Source organism: Penicillium concentricum (assembly GCF_028827145.1).
Source record: "Penicillium concentricum strain IBT 3081 chromosome Unknown utg000002l_segment0_segment0, whole genome shotgun sequence".
NCBI classification, from domain to species: Eukaryota; Fungi; Ascomycota; class Eurotiomycetes; order Eurotiales; family Aspergillaceae; genus Penicillium; species Penicillium concentricum.
The window spans coordinates 8,265,581-8,287,110 of NW_026622755.1; the positions used below are offsets into that span (position 1 = coordinate 8,265,581).

Consider the following 21,530-nt stretch of genomic DNA (forward strand, 5'->3'; position numbering starts at 1 on the left):
AGAATGTGGAGTAAGGCAGTAATAGCTACCTCTAAGGAGGCTCAAGCCCTGCGAGCACGACGGCCCATATACCGAGGCCGTCTCGAATGATCATCATAATGAACAGCCATCTCGGAGTGGGGTCTGACATGGGCCTCCATGGAGTCCGGCGTTTCAGCACGGGGAATTCCAAGTCCATTGGTAGTTTCATAGGCTAGACGCGAGGGAGCACGGTTCTCCTTTGATGTAGAGTCAATGAGCTTGTCCGTCCCGGGGACACCCACGGAATCAGAGCGTTTACTCTTGATCCAGCCGAAGATTCCAAGTGAGCTGCGTCGCTTGTGTTCTATGCCATGGGATGTAGAGGGACGTCCTGAGACAGTTGCAGAGCCGGCGTGGTCGGCAAGTCTTGACATTGTCAAGGATTGGGGGAGTCCTCGCGGTCTGAAGGCAGAGAGCGGTTCTTCATTATGGATTGGGGGGTTGGAGAAGTATAGGTCGGTTGGGGCGGTGATTATTTGGGACATGGGTCTTCGAGAGGCGCCGCCCATTGTTCTGGTTTTGGGGATTACCGGGGATGGGGCGCCGTCTTCTTCGTCGTCTTCAAAGTCGTTTGGAACGGGTGAACCTTGTAGACGACGGGTGTTGGTGGCTGAACGGTTGAAGAATGGGGGTATGAAGCTGAGACGTCGACGGGTCTCGGGGTTTGCTTCAGGTTTGGGCTCTGACTGGCCGAGGTCGAGGGGTTGTTCCAGGATATCCAGAGTGGTCATGTCAAGAGTTGGGATACCAGGGACCTCGGGCTCGCTTGGTTCCGAAGCGATGCTGCTGTCATCATCAAATGCGGCTGGACTGGCGGCGTTACGTGGTGATACCTCTGTCTGTTGAATTTCGTGGCGGGTCTCACGCGGCTTTGGCTTACGAGACCGCGGGCCCTGCCTCGCAGCGGCCACCCAATCTTGAGGTGTGAGTGGTGGCGAAGAGTCGCGGTCACTGGTGTGCAGCTCCGGGGTCATAGCCTTGTGTGGGCTACGGACGCGTTTAATCGTTGGGGTTGATGCTTCGTTGGCATTTGCGTGGTACACATCTCCAAATGTCTCAATGGCAGGGTTGTTGGGGCTTCCGGGCCCTAGAAGTGCGCTTGCTTTGGAGGAAACAGTGTTGAACGAGGGCAAGATAGTGCGCGACTCATCGGCTGTGACTCCTAGGCGCGGAGTATTACTGCAATTGGTCTGCATGCTGTCGAATAGCTCACTGTCATTGAAGCTGCAGCGACTGGCCATCTCTTCCGCAGAACGTGGGCGATTAGCTCGCCTACCAGTGAAAAACTGATCCTGCTCAGTCTGCGGGCTCTTTCGGGCAGTAATGCTACCATTTGACCCGTTCGACCGGTTTGCACCGGTAGCATATGCCGTACTCATGGTGTCAGGGGTGGGGGGAAGCTTGATGCCCCCGAAAAGAGAGGTATCCAGTCGTCCACGCCCACGCGGCTTGGGAGCGTAGAGGTCTGTTGTAAAACTCGAGATGCTGGCCTTGGTAGCATCAGACGATGCTCGATTCCTGCGTCTCGTGATTATAGTCTGGTTGGCGTCTTCGCGGGTCTGCATCCACCGATCAATCTGGTCTTCCTTGCTTTCTTCCCGCCCGTTGGGGGGAATATAGCTATCCAAGCTGCCTGCGGTCGACGACGATCTCCGAAGAGGGATCTCGAGCTGATCAAATTCTTGCCACCTTGTAGGCGTGTCGAACGGATTCAGCTCACTGCATTCACTCAAGACGCTCAGCCTGGGTGACTCGGGCTCCATGATCTCGGTGGTTGTGTGGAAGCTCTCTGATTTCGAAAGTTCGGTCCTTGCAGAGCGTGACTGGGTTTCTTCTTCAGGGGTATAAAGGCTTCGCAAAGTGGCAGTGCTTTTGTTATCGGCTCGTAGGAAGGAGGGTGCTTTCGAGAGTTTGCGTAGCTCAGAAGATGTCTGGCGCTGAGCTACACTCAAGACACTCGAATTTCGCTTGGAAGAAGTTCTCTCCGGGATCTCAATCGTGGCTCGTGATTTGCCCGCGAAGGTGTCGGAGCCATCAGCGGTCATAGGGCGCGACATAGATAGCCTGGAGGCCCGGCCGCCGTTCTCCAGCATTTCAAGTTTCGATTCCAACTGACAGATGAGCTCGACGGCTTCGGTAACAGCCAGGTCTCGCTTGTCGAGGTCGATGCGGAGTTGCTCGTTAGATTCACGTAGGATTTGGTTGTCCTTCTCGGTGGTTCGAAGCTCCTCCACTTCCACTACCAAATCGTGCATGTGGGCTAGCTGTTCTTCCATCTCCGCCATGCGTTCTAGCTTCTTTTCATATACAGCCATTTGCTGTGTGCGGTGGAAGACCTCGAGCTTCAAATCGAAATTGAGCTTGTTCATTTTTGAGACATACTTTAGACCAGTCAGCTAGTGCATATGGGATTCCCGTACTCCTGAACTTACTTGGTCCATTTCCCGCATGCCCATCTCTTTTGGTTTTCTCTGACCAGCAGAGAAGACGTCATTCACTTTGCGTGCTTTTTCAGACGCAGCATCCTCCTGGGCTCGAGTGGTCTCGGGAGTTTGAGGAGCATTTTCTTTATAATCCTCTGATATTGTACCCCGGGAGCTTCGGTGCGCGCGTTCTTCTTTCAGTAAATCTTGCAAGAGAGCTGAGGCAGGGTTTACTAATGTAGGGGTGGCAGGTTCCGGGGTTTCTGGGCGACAAATAATCAGTCACTTGCGCTCTAAAGCCATCCAACTTTGCTGGCAATCGGAAGACATACCAGATAAGCGGTTTGGCGTTCTTGTGCCCTGGTGGATAGGGGACTGGTCTCCTAGCCACGAGACCTCTGGACTCATTCGAGGCGGAGTAAACATATTCATTCGGCCCTTGACGCGGGAAAGTGATGGGTGTTGAGGGCGTCTCGACAAGTCTTGAGGGAGAAGCAATGTCAGCTTTAATCCGTTAATCCTGAGTTCTTGGAACTCGATACAAGCAGTTCCAAGTTCAGAGATCACGTACTAGGGTGATCTTTAGAGGAAACACTGCGTTTGGGTGCAGCCTTGGGATGATGAACGGGACTTTGAGAGTGCGAAGGAGCAGGCTGACCAGCGGCCGAGCTCCTTCTTTTAGATTTCTCATCCATGGTGGCTGCAGGCATAATGTTTACCGAATGTGCATAATTGACGTGCCGTAAAAAGCCCCCCGATTCCCGATTTGGACGCAGCACTACAGTATCCTGGTCAATCAGTGGACACCACGGTAACAATTTCCTGCACAATTCACCAGCCGCATCGGAGGATTAATGGATGGATCCAGGGATATTGATGACGATTGGATAGGTGCCAGATAGTGTATTGAATGATTGGATGGTGGAGGGTAGCGAGCAGGTGCAATGCGAGGGATGCAGATATGTCGCAGCTGGGGGGGCAATCAGAGGCTGGTTGGTCGAACCTGTGGAGTGCAAGGTAGGTTTGTAGAGTCAATAGACCTAAATCAAGGCACAGAGTGCCAATTCCAAACGATTCAAGGGAGACGGGACTGCAAGTCAAACGAAGCGAGGGTGTCGCAAACGGATTGTGATGAGTCGATGAGACTTAAAAAGTAAAAAAAAGGGTCGCCCCACTTATGTAGTTGTTTTGATGTAGAGCCCTGGAGAGTATTGCATTACGTAGGGACAGTTGTTATGATAATAAAGAATGGAAGAATTCGAAGAATGGAATAAGAAACTCCCCAATGTTTTTTTTCCCAGCCCCCGAGAGGCTAGATTCAATAGGCTCCTTAGCACGACGATCAATAAGTTCCTTGACAATTACACCAATCGGATCTGGGCCGTGGGGCAATCTCTCACTTTGGCGGGGGTTTTTGATTTCATAGGCTTTTTTAACTGAATTGCAGTTGGATTTAAAAGTCGGGTACTTGCATAACTTGTAAATGTGGATTTGATCTATGTTGTACTACATATTTTATTCTATAGATTCAATCTAATAACATATAAGACATATTTCATACTTCATATAGTTCGATATATCAACATTCATTTCCATGGATCCAGGTGTCTCCACCCGAGCCTTATGTCTCGGACCTGTCAGGTTTGATAGATTCCCCGAGATCGTGAACATAGGTATCTCATGTTCTATGTCCAATAGTGAAATGGAGAAAATAAAACTTGCCCTACGTCACAACCTATTGGATTGAAGAATCACATTCATAAATGGCATAACTTTCATGAGCGAGCGCAGCTCAAAGCCCATGAGAAATGCCTCACAAACTATTACTTACGTTTCGCCTCCCCAGACCAGATCCTCATATCCTTTGCCCGATCATGAGCTGCGCGGAACACTATCGAATCGTATCTGTTAGCAACCTTCCTCCACCCGTTCGAAACAGGTCATAACCTTACATTGTCGCTCAGTCTCATCCAGCCCGCGAAGGAAATCAACTCCACCACCGACTGCACCACGCGAGTTGTGCGCATGATCAGCAATCTCTGCCGCTCGTTTCTTGAATGCCTAACAGCTCGTTAGTCCCAGCGCAGCCAATGAGCGGTCTTCACCGGCTGTGGAGATCAGAGCCACCTACATCTCCGAGAACATCGACCATCTCTTCTTCCTCGAAGAGTTCAAGAATGCGCTCGCTCAGGTTGTAGAAATGCGGTGCTAAAGCGCGCAAGTCAAGCGTGCGGGGATCTGCCTTCAGTGCATTCATCACCCGCTCCGAAAGCGCATCGGGCATGTCGAGCGTGACTAGACGGGCCGTTCCTAGACGTGCCCTATAACAACCACATATAGAACGTTAGGAAAATAACGAATTCCACGCCTGGTCTTTTGAGTAGGCTGAACTGGGCGGGATCTTACCCGATCGAAAGCATTTCACCTAGCCATAGTGGAAGATCGATCCGGGTGCCAGCTTTGATCTGTGCATCGGTCAGTGAGCAGTGTGGCCAGATGGTAAAAACTAGAGCATAGACTCACATCTTCGCCTGCATTGCCCTCTAGAATACCGAGTCCGGGTACTTCGAGCTCAAATGTGCACGGCAGTTTCTGGATTCAACGATGTTAGCAATTTATTTCTGCGAGTTGATCGTCAGAGCATGTGGTTGCAATCAACTCACCTGTGCATCAGTCAAGATGGAATCAATATCATAGTAAGACATTATGACACGTCGGAATATTCATGTTCTGTTGTCGCAAAGTTGTGAGATTGAGGCGCGTCGACCGCGGCGCGCGGTCACGTGCTACCCACAAAATGGAAATTGGTGGGGAAACCGATGACCACCACAACTGCTAGAAGTGATGAGCTTTGGAGATCTCCGTCTCCTTGCTGTCGAATGGCCATGAGAGATTTACCACGGCCTGGCAGATCGGGAAAAGTTTGCTCGATTTCCCAAGATAACCTAACACGTTTAATTCGTTGCCTTTAGATTTGTGTTTCATACTCTGCGACTTGGTAACAAAGGAAAGAATCCTGTATTTCACAGGTGACTTTGCTTCTTATAATCCCTCAGGAGAATCAAGGAAAGCCCCCACAAGGCTAAACAGACAAATGCAATTTTGCCTGTCGGACCTGAGCTCGAAATTTCAGGCTCAGTCGCTGACCCCAGGCATAATGTGCATATCACAAACCCTACGTGGTACAGGATACGTGGGTGGGCGCATGCATGCCACACTATATCGGCTGATAGAGTATTTGAGTACAATATCGTCACTCTGTCAATCGATGGGATATTGACTTGTCGGCATCTAGAAAAGCTGGCCTACTTGGAACGCTTCATTTCTTGGACGTCGACTAGTTTCGTATACCTATTTCAAGAATTCTGTCGACTCTAGTAGATGCCCATCGCTGAAATTGAGGCCATAACATCAGATAATGTAACCCGGACCTCGTCCACTAAAGAATAGCACTAATTTATTGGATTGGATGCGATTGTTTCTTCCCATGTGAGAGGCTTTGAATCATTCTGCTTTTCCGACTCGAGGAGACAGATAATGGCACAGGACCAAGCCGTTGAGCCGAGCTGGCAGGTGGCCTACAAACAGCTTTCTCTCTTCGGGACACTGAGAAAGGTCGACCTCATATATATAGTCGCAATAGTCTAGGTTTTCTTTCACGTCAAATTTCCAAAACAGAGCGGAGACTCTCCAGATAAAAGTACGAAACGTGAAATCAGGCATGATGATAGTGAGAATCAGAGGTACTCAGAGGCCATGCAGTCCAGCAAATGGATCATGACTAGGGTCCTCATGTCGAGTATATTCTATGCTATTCGAGATCTTCCTCGCCACCTCGCTCCCGTAGACCTTTTCAATCCAAGCAAGAATAACATCGATTCCAGCGCTAACCCCAGAAGAAGTCCAGATATTACCATCAACGACCCATCTCGCACGAGGAACCCAATCGACATTCACCGCCAAAGCCGTAATCTCAGCCCAAGCCATCTTATTCGTCGTGGCACATTTTCCATCTAGAATCCCAGCTCGCGCTGCAAGCCCCGAGCCAGTACACACCGTAACGAGATATTTCAGTTGAGGATATACGTTTTTGATGTACGAGATTGCTTCTTCGATTGCTGGACTTGAGCCGCGTGTTCCTAGACCACCAGGGACGAGAAGCAGATCCAAAGAAGGCGCCGTTGCAAAGGTATGGGTTGGGACCACGCTTTGACCCATGGCGTTGGCGAATGCCGGTGGCTTTGTTGTCACTGGCTCTAGCGTTGAGGATAAAAGTGCCATGGTCACGTTGTGGCTCCATGAGAGGACATTTATGCAGTCCAATGGGCCGAATACATCCAGGGCTTGGAAGCCTGGGAATAGCACCACACCCACGCGGAGAGGGGTGGATTTGCCTTCGGATTCTAGATCAATCTGTTAACATATGAAATTCGTGCTGGAAGTGAGGGTCATACCAGTCATATCCTTTGTGGTTTTTGATAGAGAGATGAGAGAGAAGAGAGAGAAGAGAGGATTGATTCTCTACAAACAAGCAGGAAGCTAAGTTACCTAGTTAACTAACAATAGTCAAATGAGGCCTGACAAACCAGGCATCAACCAGGTGACTATCACAACAATTTTGAAGCTGCTAGGAATAATGTACAAGCCCTTCTATTTGTGATTGAAGGTGTGATTTTCTCTATCGGTCTTCGCGCTAAAACAGGTGATCTGGTCTTTATATACACAACCAGGTATTGGAATGGCCAAGCCACAGCCTTGCGTCGGTTTTGAGCAGATTAGTGAGTAAGCGGGAATGGTTCCGTGTTTGGAGAATGGGAACTTGTGAAGGTATCATTCGGAAGGAAAATGATAGGAACCCTCTCCGTGGAAAATATGCTTGTGTTTGATATACTACATACATATGTAGTAGTATGTACTGGACTTTAGGCCGCGGAAGCGAATTCCAGATCGGGGTGCCGCCGCTTTATGCTCGAGCCCGCTCACTGAGTATCTCATTTTACCACTGGACCACAAGAAAAAAAGCCTAGGTCCTATAATGGCCTATAGGGACTATACTTGTGCTGTTTCTTGGTTTGGCACTTAGACCAAATCCCTTTAAGTCACTATTGTACAGGACCCTGCAGAATATCCCGCATCATCGCTTCTCCTACCAAGTCCGTGGATGTGTCGATATCAGGAAACATGGCGTTTGGGGCATCGTCGATCGAAATACCTCTGTTACAAAAGAGACTAAGCCACGTCAGTAATTGGGACAAAACATGTCTGCAGGGAAGCTGGAAATACCTAGCTCAGGGAATATGAGTAACTTACAGATCGTAAAAGTCGGAGACAGAGTGGAGTGCAGGGAACAATGTATCGAGACCCTGCAAGGAATCCAGAGTATTGGAGGAATTGGATAGCACGCCCCATTCCATTAGCTGGAAATGTACCTCAGAAATCATTTTCTCGCCACAGCCTGCACTCCCTATTGATTGCAGCACTTTCATAGACTGCCGTATACTTTCGAGCTGCTTTTCGGCTTTTGTGACAGCAAACTCAGAAAGAAAGACCTGTAGAATATCCAAGGCATAATAAAAATCCAAGGCAATTTGTCTCGAGTGCAGGCCATCTGCGACCATTGTCTGTAGAATGCCTAGCATTCTTTCCGAAGAATCCAGACAGATGGCGCTGAACTTCTCAGCGCCCTGTAGCTTCGCGCTTCCTGGTGACTGTTTGCGACACAGGAGACTGTAGAACAGAAAGGGTCGACATATGAGAAGCTGGATACTATGGTACTTCAAGTGAAGCGCTGCGATCGGTCTTCGAAAGAAAGGCGCAGCCGGGGCCGAGAAATTCAAATGGGGTGGAAGAGTATCAGCCCAATCCTGCAATGCAGTCATAACCCCATCAACAATCTTCATTTTCAGTTGTTGGCCCAGTAGGGTGGGACTCTTGTAAAGTTCGCTGCGGACATTTCTTGCCAATTTACAAAGAGTAACATAGGAGGCCAAGTAGGAAGGGGGACTGTATGGGCCAGACGGTAGGATCTGCAAGATGTAGGTTAGAAGACACGTTGGATGCGAAAAAAAATGGTAAAGGTGCGTTCGACTTGCCCGTTCCGATGGTAAAGGTGGGTTAGATGAGTCTTCAATCGCGCTTGGCCTCCCTAGCCGCAGTGATAAATCTTGATCAAACATAAATAGAGCCCACCAGGTGCGTCGTGCGTGCTCTTTCTCGACACCACCATAAGAAATGCAGTATTTATCACAGTGCAGCCCCATAGAGCACGCTATTTGCACAGCGAGTCCCGAGTAGAGGTATGCTGCGTTGGAAAAGCCGTGCGACTGCATAGCCGTAGCCTGGAAGTGAATTCTGTTAGCATGTGTCTATCAGGCAGTAGGCAGAATACTCACCAATAGAATCATAGCTTTAACACTATCCAGGCTCCCCTCATCGCATACACTAAGTATGAGAGACTTTGCGCACAACAAATACTCATTTGGGGAAGCATTGTACTGTGGACCGTCAGGGTAGGGAGACCCATTATTTGCAATAGCTAGAATTGAATAGAGAGAGCAGCTCCATGACGCGGTCAATTTCTGATGTGGCATGCGATATGTCTCCTCTAATTTGCTGTAGAACTTCTCGGAGGAGTAAAGCCAATAAATGGAATGTACCTCTTCGAAATATCGCATCGCAGATTGATGCACAGCTTCTTGGGAGGGTAGTTGGATTTCATCTTGCACAGATACTTGACTGGGAACTGGCATGGCAACCGTCACCATTCCCGGAATGACATCTGGGGTCTCTGGCGTATGCAGCGTATCGTTCTTGTAACATCGAATGGCAGAATTAAAGGGCAGACCCGATTCAGCTCCCATGAATCCTATTTAGTTTTAACTTGGGGCCTGGAAGAAAATTCTTCTACTTGTACACATAACTTACGATATTCGCCTCGAGAATCTACTATTAGACACCCAAGCTTTTGATATAGAGGAAATACCTCCCGGACTAAGGCATCGTCCGGTGATGGATTTGAGTCTGAGTCTTCAGTAAAACTCAGTTTAGGCGGGCTGTCTGCAAGGGTGCATAGGCTAGAGGCCAACATGGGAGAGATTGAAACGGACGTAGTAGGGTTAGGGGGTGGAGGTGTTATCTCCTCACTACATTGCTTTGCAAGAGAGTGGAGGTTCTCTCTGGTCAAATCTGTATTTGGGAGGTAACGTTTCAGAATCATTTGCATGTCCCGGAATTCCTCTTCGGACACAAAATAGTATGGCCTTTGGCGTCGCTTGCTCGAGTCGATTTGACACTCCACGCCGGAGTCGCGGCAGTGGTCACATGGGCCGGGAGCTAAGAAATGATTTAGCCCTGTGGGAAAGAGGGAGGAGGGGAATATTTACTTGGGTTATTGCACTGAAAATCGATAAGCATTAGATCGAAACATCATGAAGCAACTGTTGGGGCTCTACCTTAATTTTTCGGCTTTTGCAACGCTCGCAGCTCATTGCCGTGCGCCTCCGATTCGACTTCCGACGTTCAGCCATGATTGATTAATGATCTATTTCAGCGGAAATTCAAGTTCATAAAAGAAATCTACAAAATATGAGGATTGCGGGGAAGGACTATTAGAGTTAACCGGCATGATAGATTCGAACAAAGCCGGGAAAATCCCCCCAAGGTCTTCTTAGCATGGGTACCATTTATGCACACAACCTAATGGGAGCCTATTCGCCCGCGGGCTGGGCGAGCTAACATATGTCCAGGTCTACTTCTAAGAAACATGATTTTCATGATACCCCGCACTTTGGGACTCTTCTTCATTCCGTCAATGACACCATACGAAAGCAAGGTCCTCAAGATGTTATTCAGAGATGCTACTATCTGGCTCAAATGATCCTCAAAATCCCCAATCTGTAATAGTCCTTGCCGGTGGGGCAGCACTCCCGTCTTCGCGCCACTTCGGAGCCTTCAGGTCTTCCTCGGCCACATCTTTTCCCGTCACAGGGTGTTTGTAGTGATAGGGTATCACCCGGGTGTCAGGCCAAAGCGACTCCCCTAGGGTCACCTCGTCGGGACCCAGTGGATTTGTTGGGAAGGCGTCCTCTTCCTTGTACAAAGGCACAAATCCATTCGATCCCTGCCACCCCCTTTCCACAGTACCGTGCCAGAATGGATAATACCTAAGGCGCAGGATTTTCCACACCCCATCTTCGAGGATATACTCGTTCTCGTAAAGACCACCTTCCCACCATTGGCGCTGTCCTCCCGGGAATTTGGGCGTAAGGGATTCGTGGGTTCCGGCACTCATCAGGGTACGGATGCGGGCCTTGGCCCTTCCTGCTTGTGGATCAAAGTCCACAATGTCTTGTGCCATGAGGTGATCAAGGAGCCATCCATCAATAGGACCATTTCGACCACCGACGAATGAATTGGCAAATCGATCGATATACAAACGGTTCACGCCCTCCTTTCCGCGGAATGTTCCGTTCAGAAACTGAACATACGTATCTTCGTGGTCCGCAAAGAGCTCTGCTACCTATATATTTCAAATGTTAGCAATAGTCGAGGTTACAGACTTGGGGGAAATTATCGGTAATTACCTCTTTGTACAAACATTTGTCCAGATAGTAGCCATATTTATGGTGTAGTTTTCGTACTTCAGATTCGCCTTGAATGGTGTTAGCGAGCCAGAAAAGAAGAAAGAGAAAAAGAGAGCGAAATTCCACCTTGAAGCCGAATCACTTGATTCTCAAGCCTGTTCATCCGGGCTAGCAGAACCGAGTTCTCAGGAGACTGTTGGGTTTCTGACATTGTTTCCGATGTCTTGAATCGTGTCTTGGGTAGTGGATAAATTGCGAGAAAGAAGGAATACACTGGATATCCTCTGAGAAGCCAAGGGCATCATATTAACTTATATCCTGATACTTGGGCATTATTCCTGCGATGCATCCGTTACTCGGATTATCGAAGGTATCGCGGGTTGGTGTTCGGATGATAGGAGGCGATGGCGTTGGTGACTGCGCAACTCCCAAGCCTCGACAAGCCATCACTGCCTATAGTGATGACACGGAAGCATATATTTACTGCGCAACTCTCACGCCTTGGCAGCAACAAGCCATTTGATGCATTTAGTGATGACACGGAAGCATTCACCCGCATTCTGTTAGGTGATAACCGTGAAAATTCCTGCAAGTGAGATGCAACAAGCAACTGCTACTTTCACTACCAACCGATAAACACATCCGGACTCCAGTATGGGTTCCGACAAGAACGTCATGTCTTCAATTTGGAGAGAGAGACGAATTATATCCATCTCATTCTTTATTGCGATGGCTCAGTTTCAATATGGATATGATTCTGCTGCTGTCTCTGGGTTTCAGACTATGCCTGGCTTTCTGGCAGTGTTTGGTTATGTTGATGTGAGTTCCCAAATCTGAATACAACTATCTCTGGAATCTAATCACGCTTTCGACAGCCAGAAAATATCTTAGGCTACAACATCAAAACCACTGTTCAAACCCTCCTGCAAAGTTTGATGCAACTTGGGGGTCTTGTGGCTTCGCTTGTTATCTTCAAATATGGATCCTGGATTAGCAACCGATGGGGGCTATGGACTGGATGTGCCCTCTCCTGTCTTGCCATTATCCTCCAGATCAGCAACTCCCATTTACCGGCCCTCTATGTAGGGAGGGTGTTTCTCGGTATCTCTAATGGGTTCTTTCTGACCTATTCGGTAACATATCTCGGAGAAATCGCGCCCACCCATCTTCGAGGCTCTACCGTGGGTCTGGTAACCTTTCAAACCTCTTTTGGCGCTTTGATTGGCATTATTGTGGACAAATACACGACAGAATATCATTCCCGCCTGTCATACCGCATTCCACTAGGCATCATGTTTTTCGTCCCTGTGATGCTTTCGATTGGCCTTGTATTTTTGCCGGAAAGTCCGCGCTATTATGTACGACGTGGTCTGGATGCTGAGGCAGCTCAAGCGATCCGCTGTCTTCGAGGAGCCCATGATGAATCTCAATTGGAAGCGGAGGTATCAAGCATGCGCCAAATGTGGATTGCGGAGAGCATGGAAACCAACCATGCACGCCTAATCGATGCCTTCCGTGGAGCCGATCTCAAGAGAACTTTCCTCAGCCTCTGCTGCAGTGTCGGTCAGACCGCCAGTGGAATTATTTTCTTGTCCAACTTCTCCGTCTACTTTTACGCGCAAGCTGGCGTACAGAACGAGTTCCAATGGGTCATGATGAGTCTGGCTATTGCAATCACCGGAAATATGGGAGCTTTTGTGGTCATGCAATATTTTGAGCGACGTACCCTACTCGGTACTTTCTCTGTGATAAATGGTGTTATAATGATGGTCATTGCAGCTGTGTATACAAATCTGGACGCTGGATCATATACTGCAGCAAGGATACTAATTGCAATGGGAACTCTCTCTACCTGGTCCTATGGACTTGGACAAGGACCCGTGCTTTGGGCTCTTCAGGTAGAGATCCCCTCCCAACGGCTGCGTTCTAAGACTGTGGGCCTTGGAACAGGTTGCAATTATGTCTTTGCGTGGGTTGCTGCCTATTGCTCGCCGTATTTCATCAACCCGACTGCTTTGAACTGGGGGCCCAAATACTGCTATCTATGGGGTGGCAGTAATTTCTTGCTGGCTATTTGGGCATTTCTCATGATTCCAGATATCAAAGGGAAGACTTTGGAACAAATCACTAGTTCAATGGCCCAGAAAGACAAAGACATGTCTTGCGACTTGGGGGAAACTGGCACCAAATGAGAGTCCCTGTCTATATTGCGAATGCGGGCAGATATTCGAAGATATAGTGGTGACTTCTACTCTTGTTTTGCGTTTTATAGCTATCACCACCCTATATCTACTCGAATTTGAGGTCCGTTTATTTTTATCTACTTTGTTAAATTTACGGTAGCGGTTAGCAAGTGAGACTATGATCCGGGTCTGTAATACAGCTGGGAAGAATCATAACTGGATCGTGGAAAGCTACCGGGCTCCGAGCTACAAGTCGGAGACTTGGGATAAACGGGGAATACTTACACCTGCTTGTTCTTGCAGTCCGGCCAATGGGCACACCGCCGAATGTTGCCCCCAAATCTACTCAGATCTTGACACAAGCTCCTCACTTCTTCCAAAATGGTCGCCGGCCTCTGGCTTTCTGTTGCAGTATGAGTATCCACAAAAGACCATGCAATCCTGTTATTCCAAAATGAAAAAGTCATCCAAGTTCACGACATGCGATCTGAAGGAATGGAAATTGGCTAGGGCAGCTCCAATTTCCTCTCTTAGGATCTCATAGATTTAGGAGAAGAACAGGAACTCTGTGCCGGCGGTGATTGAGATATGGTCCCGAAATACGTTCATCGAGATTGATTTCTCCAAGAAAATTAAGCGATAGTACATGAATCGTTGCTACCAGTAGAGACTGAATGTAAGCTAGGGTTTATGCAAGGTTATGGTGTCGGCTACCAAAATAGGTCAGGTCACGCGACCATTTCGAGTCTCGAGCACCAATATATTTTTATTAGTCAGATCCTAGCAAAGCAAATCAGTCCAATGGAACAAACAGTTGAGACTACGATATCTGTTGATGGCCTGATTGGTCCGGGGTTGTCATGCACTTCAGCTCAGACGCAGACACCTCGGTATTGCCTATTTGAGTATTTTTTTATGTATGTTATGGGGAAACCTGCAGAAAGGCAACGAGGCAAATAATGATACTGTTATAATCTTCTAAGGGGGTTTGTCTAAGACCTTATATTCTTTGGGACAGAGTACTCCTTATATAGATATATCAAAATGCCAAGACCTCTAGAACACGGTGGAGAGTCAAAGCCTAACAAGAACATGTTGACTGGACCGAGACATGAACGCAAAGGCCCCCTTAAAGTGGTCTAGTGGCTTTAATTCCTTGATTTGGGCTTAGGAAGGAAATTACATCGTTATTATTAGCATAAGCATTATCATTTTATTTGACATTCCAGGGTCATTCAAATTATTGTACGACAAATCCAAAATTAGCCGGCCTCCCAGGTTTCCTTTTTTTCCTTTCCCCTTCTTTCTTTGGTATCCCGGCTATTTCCGACTCCCTTTGATCTTGGAATCTATCAATTAGAACTGGTCTGAATGGATAGTAGGTGACTAACACCTATATTATGGCGTACAATGCCGTCGCTCAAGTCGACCACGAGGTGGCTTCTGTTTCTTCCGCTTCTGCATCACGCAGCCCGTCGCCCGCTCATGGACATGCATTTGAACAGCTGCCGCTTGATACTGATCACATCGGGGCAGGGAGCCACCTAGAAATTGCCAAAACCACAGACAATCCCAGTTTCGGTCAGTTAGGTTCCATGATTCGCTCTATGACTTCTACCAGCTACGATGTGGTGGAGGACGACGACTATGACGCCGATCCCTCCCCCGAAGAGCGATCCAACAGCCTCCGCATTCCACCACTTAATACGACTGTCCCGCGACATTCTTCTCCCGATCCCCCCTCCACAGCGCATGCAGTGAGGTTCCCGTACCTCTCAGCCACCCTACCCCAGATTTGCAGTCGATACAAGGAGCATACAAAGGGAATGTAACGCGGTTGGAAGAAAGTGCAGAGCAGCTGAGCTCGTGCTCCGCGGACATTGAGAGCGAGATACGTCGCATCGATCAAGAGCAAAAGCGACGTTCAGTCAGTTCCGCGTCCAATTCAATCATTCACCGGACTGGTGCATTCTCCCCAGTAGGGACCATTTCCTCCACCCATGGATCGAATGTGTCTCCCGCGCGTCAGCGCTCCGTTTCAGGGGCGCGTTTGGCTCAGCTCTCGGAGCCTGCGCACGATGAACGTGAGCATGAAGTGGATGAATTTCCCGGGCTTCCTGATCTACCACCGCCGCAACCCCTTTTCAATACCCAGAACGATTACTATTACGACCAATATATTCCACAAGGAGTTCCCGCAGAAGCGGAATTGGAGCGCCGAGCCTCGGTCGCATCGAACGATACCTACCAGCAGGCGCGGACACTATTCACTGATTTTGATGGCGTCCATTTCACACCCATGGAACCAGGTCGTCAGGTTTCTTTGGAGCAGCCGCCGCTCGCCCGCAAACCGGAACATTACAAACACCCACAAGCAGGAGAGAATATGGTGTTCTATCCCGCTCCTGTTCCACGCATGTTGAATCTGCCACCGAAGTTGTCGCGCAAGGAAAATATCGACCGGGAGAAGCGTCGTACACGCCTTGCAGGCGCCATCACCGCTGAGGATAGAAAGTCAACCGCTGTGCTATCTGACGCCGATCAAAAAGACCTACGCGATAGCCATGGCGATAAACGCAAATCGAAACTGCCACCACATCTCCGTGCGAGTGTGTTTTTTGATCAGCCGAGTACATCACTCCAGGTCGAGGTTAAGCAGGACTCTGCGGTTGCTACGCTAGAGAGCATTTTGGACGCCTCTGCGAATGCACCTGTTTCGGCTTTCACTGATCACCCTTATGCTGGTCATATCGGCGCATTCATCTACAACAAGTCAAAACGCAAGACTCTGAAAAATGATATGGCAGACGAAAAGACAAATCGTCTTTCGCGGGCCACGATTGGCCAGCCTTATCGCACTAATAATGTAGATGAGCATGGGAACCCTGTCACTTCGCGACATGGATCAGAAGCCGGGAATGACTCGGATAGAAATCATGATGAGCACCGCCATGAGCGCGGGTCGGAAGGCACTGATACCGAAAGTGATGAGCAATCCGAAGACGAAGAGGATGAGGAAGAAGAAGAAGAATTGGATTATGTTGGTCCACCAAACACGCTTCTCGCCGAATTGGAGTTGCGGAAGCATGAATTGAAGCACCGTCGCCGGACGGTAGTGCCTGTAGCTTTCCATGGTATGAGGACCACTTTGTTAGAAATGGACGAAATGGCCCAAAAGCAAAGTGACAAACGGCGGCAGCGCCCCGTCGCATTGGCCTGGGAAGGGCGGGACGAAGACGAAGACGTCCCCCTAGCTATGTTGTACCCCGAAAAAGCCAATGTTGAAAATGACGATCGACCTCTGGGGCTGATAGAGAAGCGGCAACAAGAAGAAAATGAGCCTCTGAGCTCACGCCGTGCTAGGCTGCGTGGGGAACCGGTCCCACAGCCAGAGGAACGTCGTGCTACAGTGTATGCAGCAGAGCCTCCGGCGCATGTTCCTGAGCCGGCCGCTGAGAGTGAGGATGAGGCAGAGATAGAGACCCTCGCCGAGCGACTTCAACGGTTGAAGGGACATAACCGCTCAGAGAGCAAATTTGCCAGCGACTTGATGGCCGAAATCGATACCAGGGCTGGAGTTGCGCCTAAAGACGCCCAAGAAGTCCCCGGCCCCAGCGAGGAAGAGACACTTGCACAGCGACGCAGTCGCCTTCAGAAAGAGGCTGCTGCCCAACTTGGGCCTCCAAAGAACCCGCGAATGCGCCGGAGCATGGCTGCGCTTACACAGGGTCGTCCTGCCCAGCTTGCTCGCCAGTCATCGCATGATGTTTTCAACCAGCGGCCTGTCACCATGTCACAGTATGGGAACCGCATGTCCATGCAACAATTTCCACCGCAAAGAGGATATCCAACACCTGCGGTATACCCGATGGCACAGCAATACGGGTATCCTATGAATCCTGGGACGATGGGGTATGCTTCAAACACGACACAACACCCTACCCCGGCCCAAACCGACCCGTACGTGATCGACCGCTGGAGGCAAAGCATTCGTTGAAGGCGTTATCAATTAATTTTTGTTTTATGTTTTTGTTAGCATAGCATATGGTCGTTTTGAGCGTGTCATTCTTTGATTTATATATTTTTCTCGAAGGATATCCATGTAGCATAGCTGTACGGTTTATAGAGTTAGCGCATACATTTCGGGGGATTTGACCTATTATCCCGAGAAAACAGTCACAATAAACATTGAAGCAAAGTAGGGGCAAGAATGTGACGCGATCTTGTTAGATAGGCCCAGACACTACAAAAGGGCTAGATGGGTGTAACCTAACTTTTAGCCGCGCGTTAACTTGGCCTTGTCTTTTATATAAATAGACATAAAGATCAATATCTCTATTGCAAATTTACTGCGGATTGTGGATTACCCCTTCTTTTTGTCAAATCGACGTTTAATAGGCTTACAAAAGCTCGAGGCTCAAGAAGTCCACGGGTGGGTTCTGCATCCCCCCACGGTCCAAAGTCTGTATATGACAGCGTCTTTGTTCGGCACCCAGCACATGCAGTTGATAACTGCAATGGACTATTACGCCCCTTGTTAATCCCTGTGACTCAATCTGGCGTTGTGAGGGCCTCGAAATAACAGCCATGCCGCCGTCTACCGTCTTCTCGTACTGGCGCCGAGACCACCGGCGTTGGTCCGCGTCGCCTGCTTCAATCCCCGCGCCCTCACCTGTCAAAGGGGCGAATGCAACCCCGAATATCAGCCCTCCGCAGCTCCCAGAGATTCCGGACACACCTACGCTCACCACTACCTTCGACGGTCGCCCCTCACCCGATGGCCCCTCGAATGAGTCGTCGCTCGACATCGATACTTCCAAGCTCAACATTAGCTCATCGGTCGCGCCACTATCGTCCTCGCTTACTCTTGGTGTTCCATCGCCTGCATTTGAAAAAGAAAGTCGTCCTCATTCCAGCCCCGGCGACTGCGGGGAAGAACAATTTACATCCCAGTCGAATAATTCCCAACTGTCTGTGACGGGTCTACGGTCTGACCAAGCAGACGCAGAGTCGAATTCCAAACCAAGCTCGCCTTTTCGACGTTCGTTTGGCAAGCAGAAACGATCACCAACTGCGGCAGCAGGCTCAGGTCATTTCCGGTTCAGAGCCTCAACGGATGATTCGCCGGCGGATAAACAAACAATGCCACAGAAGGATTTCAAGATGGATGCTAGCACAACTGTCCGGCGCACAGGAGATCGTGATGTGTCTGTAGAACAGACACATCACAAGTCGGGCAAGGCTATGCTTCATCTCTTGAATCCGATGTCCCTGCTTGCGCGCAGGCGCTCTTCGCAGATGGTTAGCTCCCGGGCAGAAGATGTCAAAATCAAGAACCATAATGTCCCTGCTATGCCAGATGACTATGATCCCAGGATTCGTGGGAAGATTGTTCATGACTTCTCGGCGCCCCGGCCTCGCCGCAATCTTTCGGCTGCCCAGCAGGATACAATTGTGAATGGGCAGGATACTTCACCACCACAGATACCCAGCCAACCGCGTGGGGCCCACTGGAATGACCAGGAAAAACGGCACAGTGATCATTCGCCTGTTTTCAAGGAACATTTTGAAGACCAGAATGTTCTACAGGTGGAAAACAAGGGTTATCTTCAGTCTTCGCTTTTGACAGGCCAATCACAGCCTGGTCATGAGGGCTCATTACCAGTCTTTGCGCGGAACTTGCCTTCCCATATACCAGACGGAACCGATCTTTCAGGGCAACCTGAACCCATGCTAGATGAACCGCCCCCAAGCCCACCCAAAGCAATCTCCCATGCTCACCCTCAGCATCCTCAAGACCAAGATACTATTCCCAATGGGCCCTTCAATCCCTCAGCCTTGCCGAGACATCTCAAGAGCAATGCCTCTCGATTCAGCTTCGATATGAGCGGAGTAGACTCATCTTCACAAGAGAAAATGCTGGAAGAGAAGCATAAGGCCAAGGAAGCGTCTCGCAGAATGGAGGATGGATATTTTGATGACTTTGACGAGGACTTCGATGATGACATGATGGATGACCTGGATGGTTTGGAAGAAAAGATTCCGGGCGTCAATGCAGACGCCGATGATGACGATTTCGACGATTTCTCTGTTTCCCGAAGTGTTTCGCGAAACATCAACGAGGCCAAGTCCTGGGCTATCCCGGGATTGTCACCCGTCGTTGGTAGCCCGATCACTGCTGCACCACCAGCCCCCACAAACACCTCCCACTTTACTTCTCATCTTTCTGAGAGCACACAATTAGACGTTGGCCCCAGCCAACAACTACCAGGGGAGCAACCCTCCCCAGTTGCCAGGATTGATGAGACGTCAACCCTTCCCCATGTTCCGGCTACGAAACAAGCGGCCCAAGTCCTCGATGATGACGATGATCTTTATTTCGACGACGGCGATTTCGGAGATCTTGCTGCCGACAATCAAGATGGTGGATTTGATGAATCTATATTTGATGACGTAAACAGTCATTTATACGAACGCAAACCAGTCGTTCCTGCGGCACCTTTACCAACGGACAGTGCGGTCCCTGGCAGGGACGACTCTTCGGCAGGGAGAGAAAGCCCCGTCCCAGAAAAGGGAGTCCAAGGACTGCAGCACATGTCTAGTGTGGCCAGTGACTATCGGGTCACAGGATCGGTCAAGCGTGGTCCCCTCGGGGAGCCAATACCAAATATGGGCCCTGCCCGTGCCCATGGTGGTGTGCTCACAGAGCAAAATCTAGATATTTTGCACAACGCTCTAGCTTACGCAGCCAACGAAGCATCATACAGTGGGCGCTTTGAACGCAAGTTCAGCATGAGTGAAGCATCTCAGGGGCAAGACAGTGCAGCTCAAACATCGCAGACGATCGACTCGCAATCGGGTCTGGTTTCTGATGATAGCCGGATCAGCCAAGCTGCGGATGCCATGGCCTTCGAAGACGTCTTCGATGATCAGGTCTTCGATGATCAGGTCTACGATGGTCACTTTTACGATGATTACGATGATTCGTATTTCGACGACGCAATCGTTGCTGCTGCTAACGCCGAAGCTCTTGAGAACGATGACGATGGTTTCTACGGCCAAGAGTTCGGGTTCTACGCACAGGCAGATGGCAACGGCGCCTCTGAGCTAACCAACGGTGGTTATTTTGGTCCGCGACGGGTCGAAGGCATCACACGGAACCACAGCAGCCGCGGCAAATTCCAGGAGCCCAGCTTGACTCCTATTACTGAACGAAGTGAATGGAGTACACGCAACTCTATGATTTCGGTCAAGGCTCACGGCGGTACCCATCCAAATTCAGCTCTAGCGAGCCCTGGACTGGCGCAACTGGTTGACATGGGCAATCTAGACGATGAAATGTCGCTGAGCGCACTCATGAAGCTACGTCGGGGAGCCTGGGGTGGGAGCAACGGTAGCCTGCGGAGCAGTGCAGGCAGTCCACCACCACATACGATGTCGCCTTCTCACCGTACAAGCTTGAATGGTGCCGAAGCAAGCCCAACAGTTTCTGAAGCGAGACCTCTCAGTGCTGATGAGGGAGCTTCGAATAGTGTTGGTCATTTCCATGACGACAGCCACCTACGTACTGCCTTGGCATTATCGGGCCGGCCAAATTCTGAAGAAATTCCCACCAGCGGACCTCAGCGACTCAATGTCTTGTAATATGATGCCCGATTTCCCTGTCTGGATATAATGATCTATTATTTCTCTGCATATTGCATATGCCTTTATTTTGCGGTGATTTTCGCATTGTCACGATTTCATGAATTATTGAATGTTTCTATAGTTTAGATGTTAATATTAATCCAGATCGCAATCTGATGGAAACCTTGAATTCACCTAAATCTCATGTAAAAAGAAAAGCCAAGAGATCCAATGATTAATAGCCATCCCTTTTAGTCCCATTGGGCCGAAAACTCCCGTAGAAGTGCCCGAGTGCTTAGCCGGCTGCGGAGAGAAGTGGCTGATTGGGGCGTTACTTAATGCCTGTCCCCGGGCATCGGCTGTAAGTCGGGCTGAGTCAGCGCACCAGCCTCACTGCCGTGAGATCCGTCATTCTCGGCAGCTCTTCCAAGGTTCCTTTTGCGCTCTTCTTTCGCTTCATCTTTCCACCTCTGCACACTTTGTTTTAACTAGAGCGTTTTAGCTCTCTGATGAGTCCCGATTCTATACAGGTGCTACGGCAATACTAGTCGACACCTGTTCTGTGATTTAATTCGTACGTGTACTTACGCCTCTTCCTTTCCTCCGTATTCCGGTTTGCTCGCTGCAGAACCTGGCAATATCAGGCTGACACTATAGCATACAGTGAATCTGACTATTTGAAGTCTGATTTGGCC

At 49.4% G+C, this 21,530-nt stretch overlaps 7 protein-coding genes across 7 annotated transcripts; 3 read left to right on the plus strand and 4 right to left on the minus strand.

The window, feature by feature from the left end:
* Positions 1–41: 41 nt before the first annotated feature.
* Positions 42–5,149, minus strand: N7517_006863 (GINS complex; the record flags this gene model as incomplete). Its single annotated transcript, XM_056724593.1, has 10 exons — positions 42–2,402; positions 2,454–2,707; positions 2,777–2,926; positions 3,016–3,222; positions 4,276–4,335; positions 4,397–4,505; positions 4,576–4,765; positions 4,851–4,909; positions 4,968–5,036; positions 5,108–5,149. 10 exons carry the CDS (start codon positions 5,147–5,149, stop codon positions 42–44), a joined length of 3,501 nt encoding a protein of 1,166 aa, XP_056580843.1.
* A 1,042-nt stretch (positions 5,150–6,191) lies between these two features.
* N7517_006864 (DJ-1/PfpI family protein) lies at positions 6,192–6,905 on the minus strand (the record flags this gene model as incomplete). Its single annotated transcript, XM_056724594.1, has 2 exons — positions 6,192–6,847; positions 6,899–6,905. 2 exons carry the CDS (start codon positions 6,903–6,905, stop codon positions 6,192–6,194), a joined length of 663 nt encoding a protein of 220 aa, XP_056580844.1.
* Positions 6,906–7,546: 641 nt separating this feature from the next.
* Positions 7,547–9,304, minus strand: N7517_006865 (fungal specific transcription factor domain-containing protein; the record flags this gene model as incomplete). Its single annotated transcript, XM_056724595.1, has 3 exons — positions 7,547–7,658; positions 7,755–8,782; positions 8,837–9,304. 3 exons carry the CDS (start codon positions 9,302–9,304, stop codon positions 7,547–7,549), a joined length of 1,608 nt encoding a protein of 535 aa, XP_056580845.1.
* Positions 9,305–10,323: 1,019 nt separating this feature from the next.
* Positions 10,324–11,061, minus strand: N7517_006866 (uncharacterized protein; the record flags this gene model as incomplete). Its single annotated transcript, XM_056724596.1, has 2 exons — positions 10,324–10,962; positions 11,041–11,061. 2 exons carry the CDS (start codon positions 11,059–11,061, stop codon positions 10,324–10,326), a joined length of 660 nt encoding a protein of 219 aa, XP_056580846.1.
* Positions 11,062–11,680: 619 nt separating this feature from the next.
* On the plus strand, positions 11,681–13,218 carry N7517_006867 (uncharacterized protein; the record flags this gene model as incomplete). The annotated part of the gene is made up of 2 exons (XM_056724597.1): positions 11,681–11,845; positions 11,902–13,218. 2 exons carry the CDS (start codon positions 11,681–11,683, stop codon positions 13,216–13,218), a joined length of 1,482 nt encoding a protein of 493 aa, XP_056580847.1.
* Positions 13,219–14,609: 1,391 nt separating this feature from the next.
* N7517_006868 (uncharacterized protein) lies at positions 14,610–17,206 on the plus strand (the record flags this gene model as incomplete). Its single annotated transcript, XM_056724598.1, has 2 exons — positions 14,610–14,966; positions 15,011–17,206. 2 exons carry the CDS (start codon positions 14,610–14,612, stop codon positions 17,204–17,206), a joined length of 2,553 nt encoding a protein of 850 aa, XP_056580848.1.
* A 590-nt stretch (positions 17,207–17,796) lies between these two features.
* N7517_006869 (uncharacterized protein) lies at positions 17,797–21,492 on the plus strand (the record flags this gene model as incomplete). Its single annotated transcript, XM_056724599.1, has 2 exons — positions 17,797–20,849; positions 21,366–21,492. The coding sequence occupies 2 exons, from the start codon at positions 17,797–17,799 to the stop codon at positions 21,490–21,492; spliced, it is 3,180 nt and encodes a 1,059-aa protein (XP_056580849.1).
* Between the last annotated feature and the right edge of the window lie 38 nt (positions 21,493–21,530).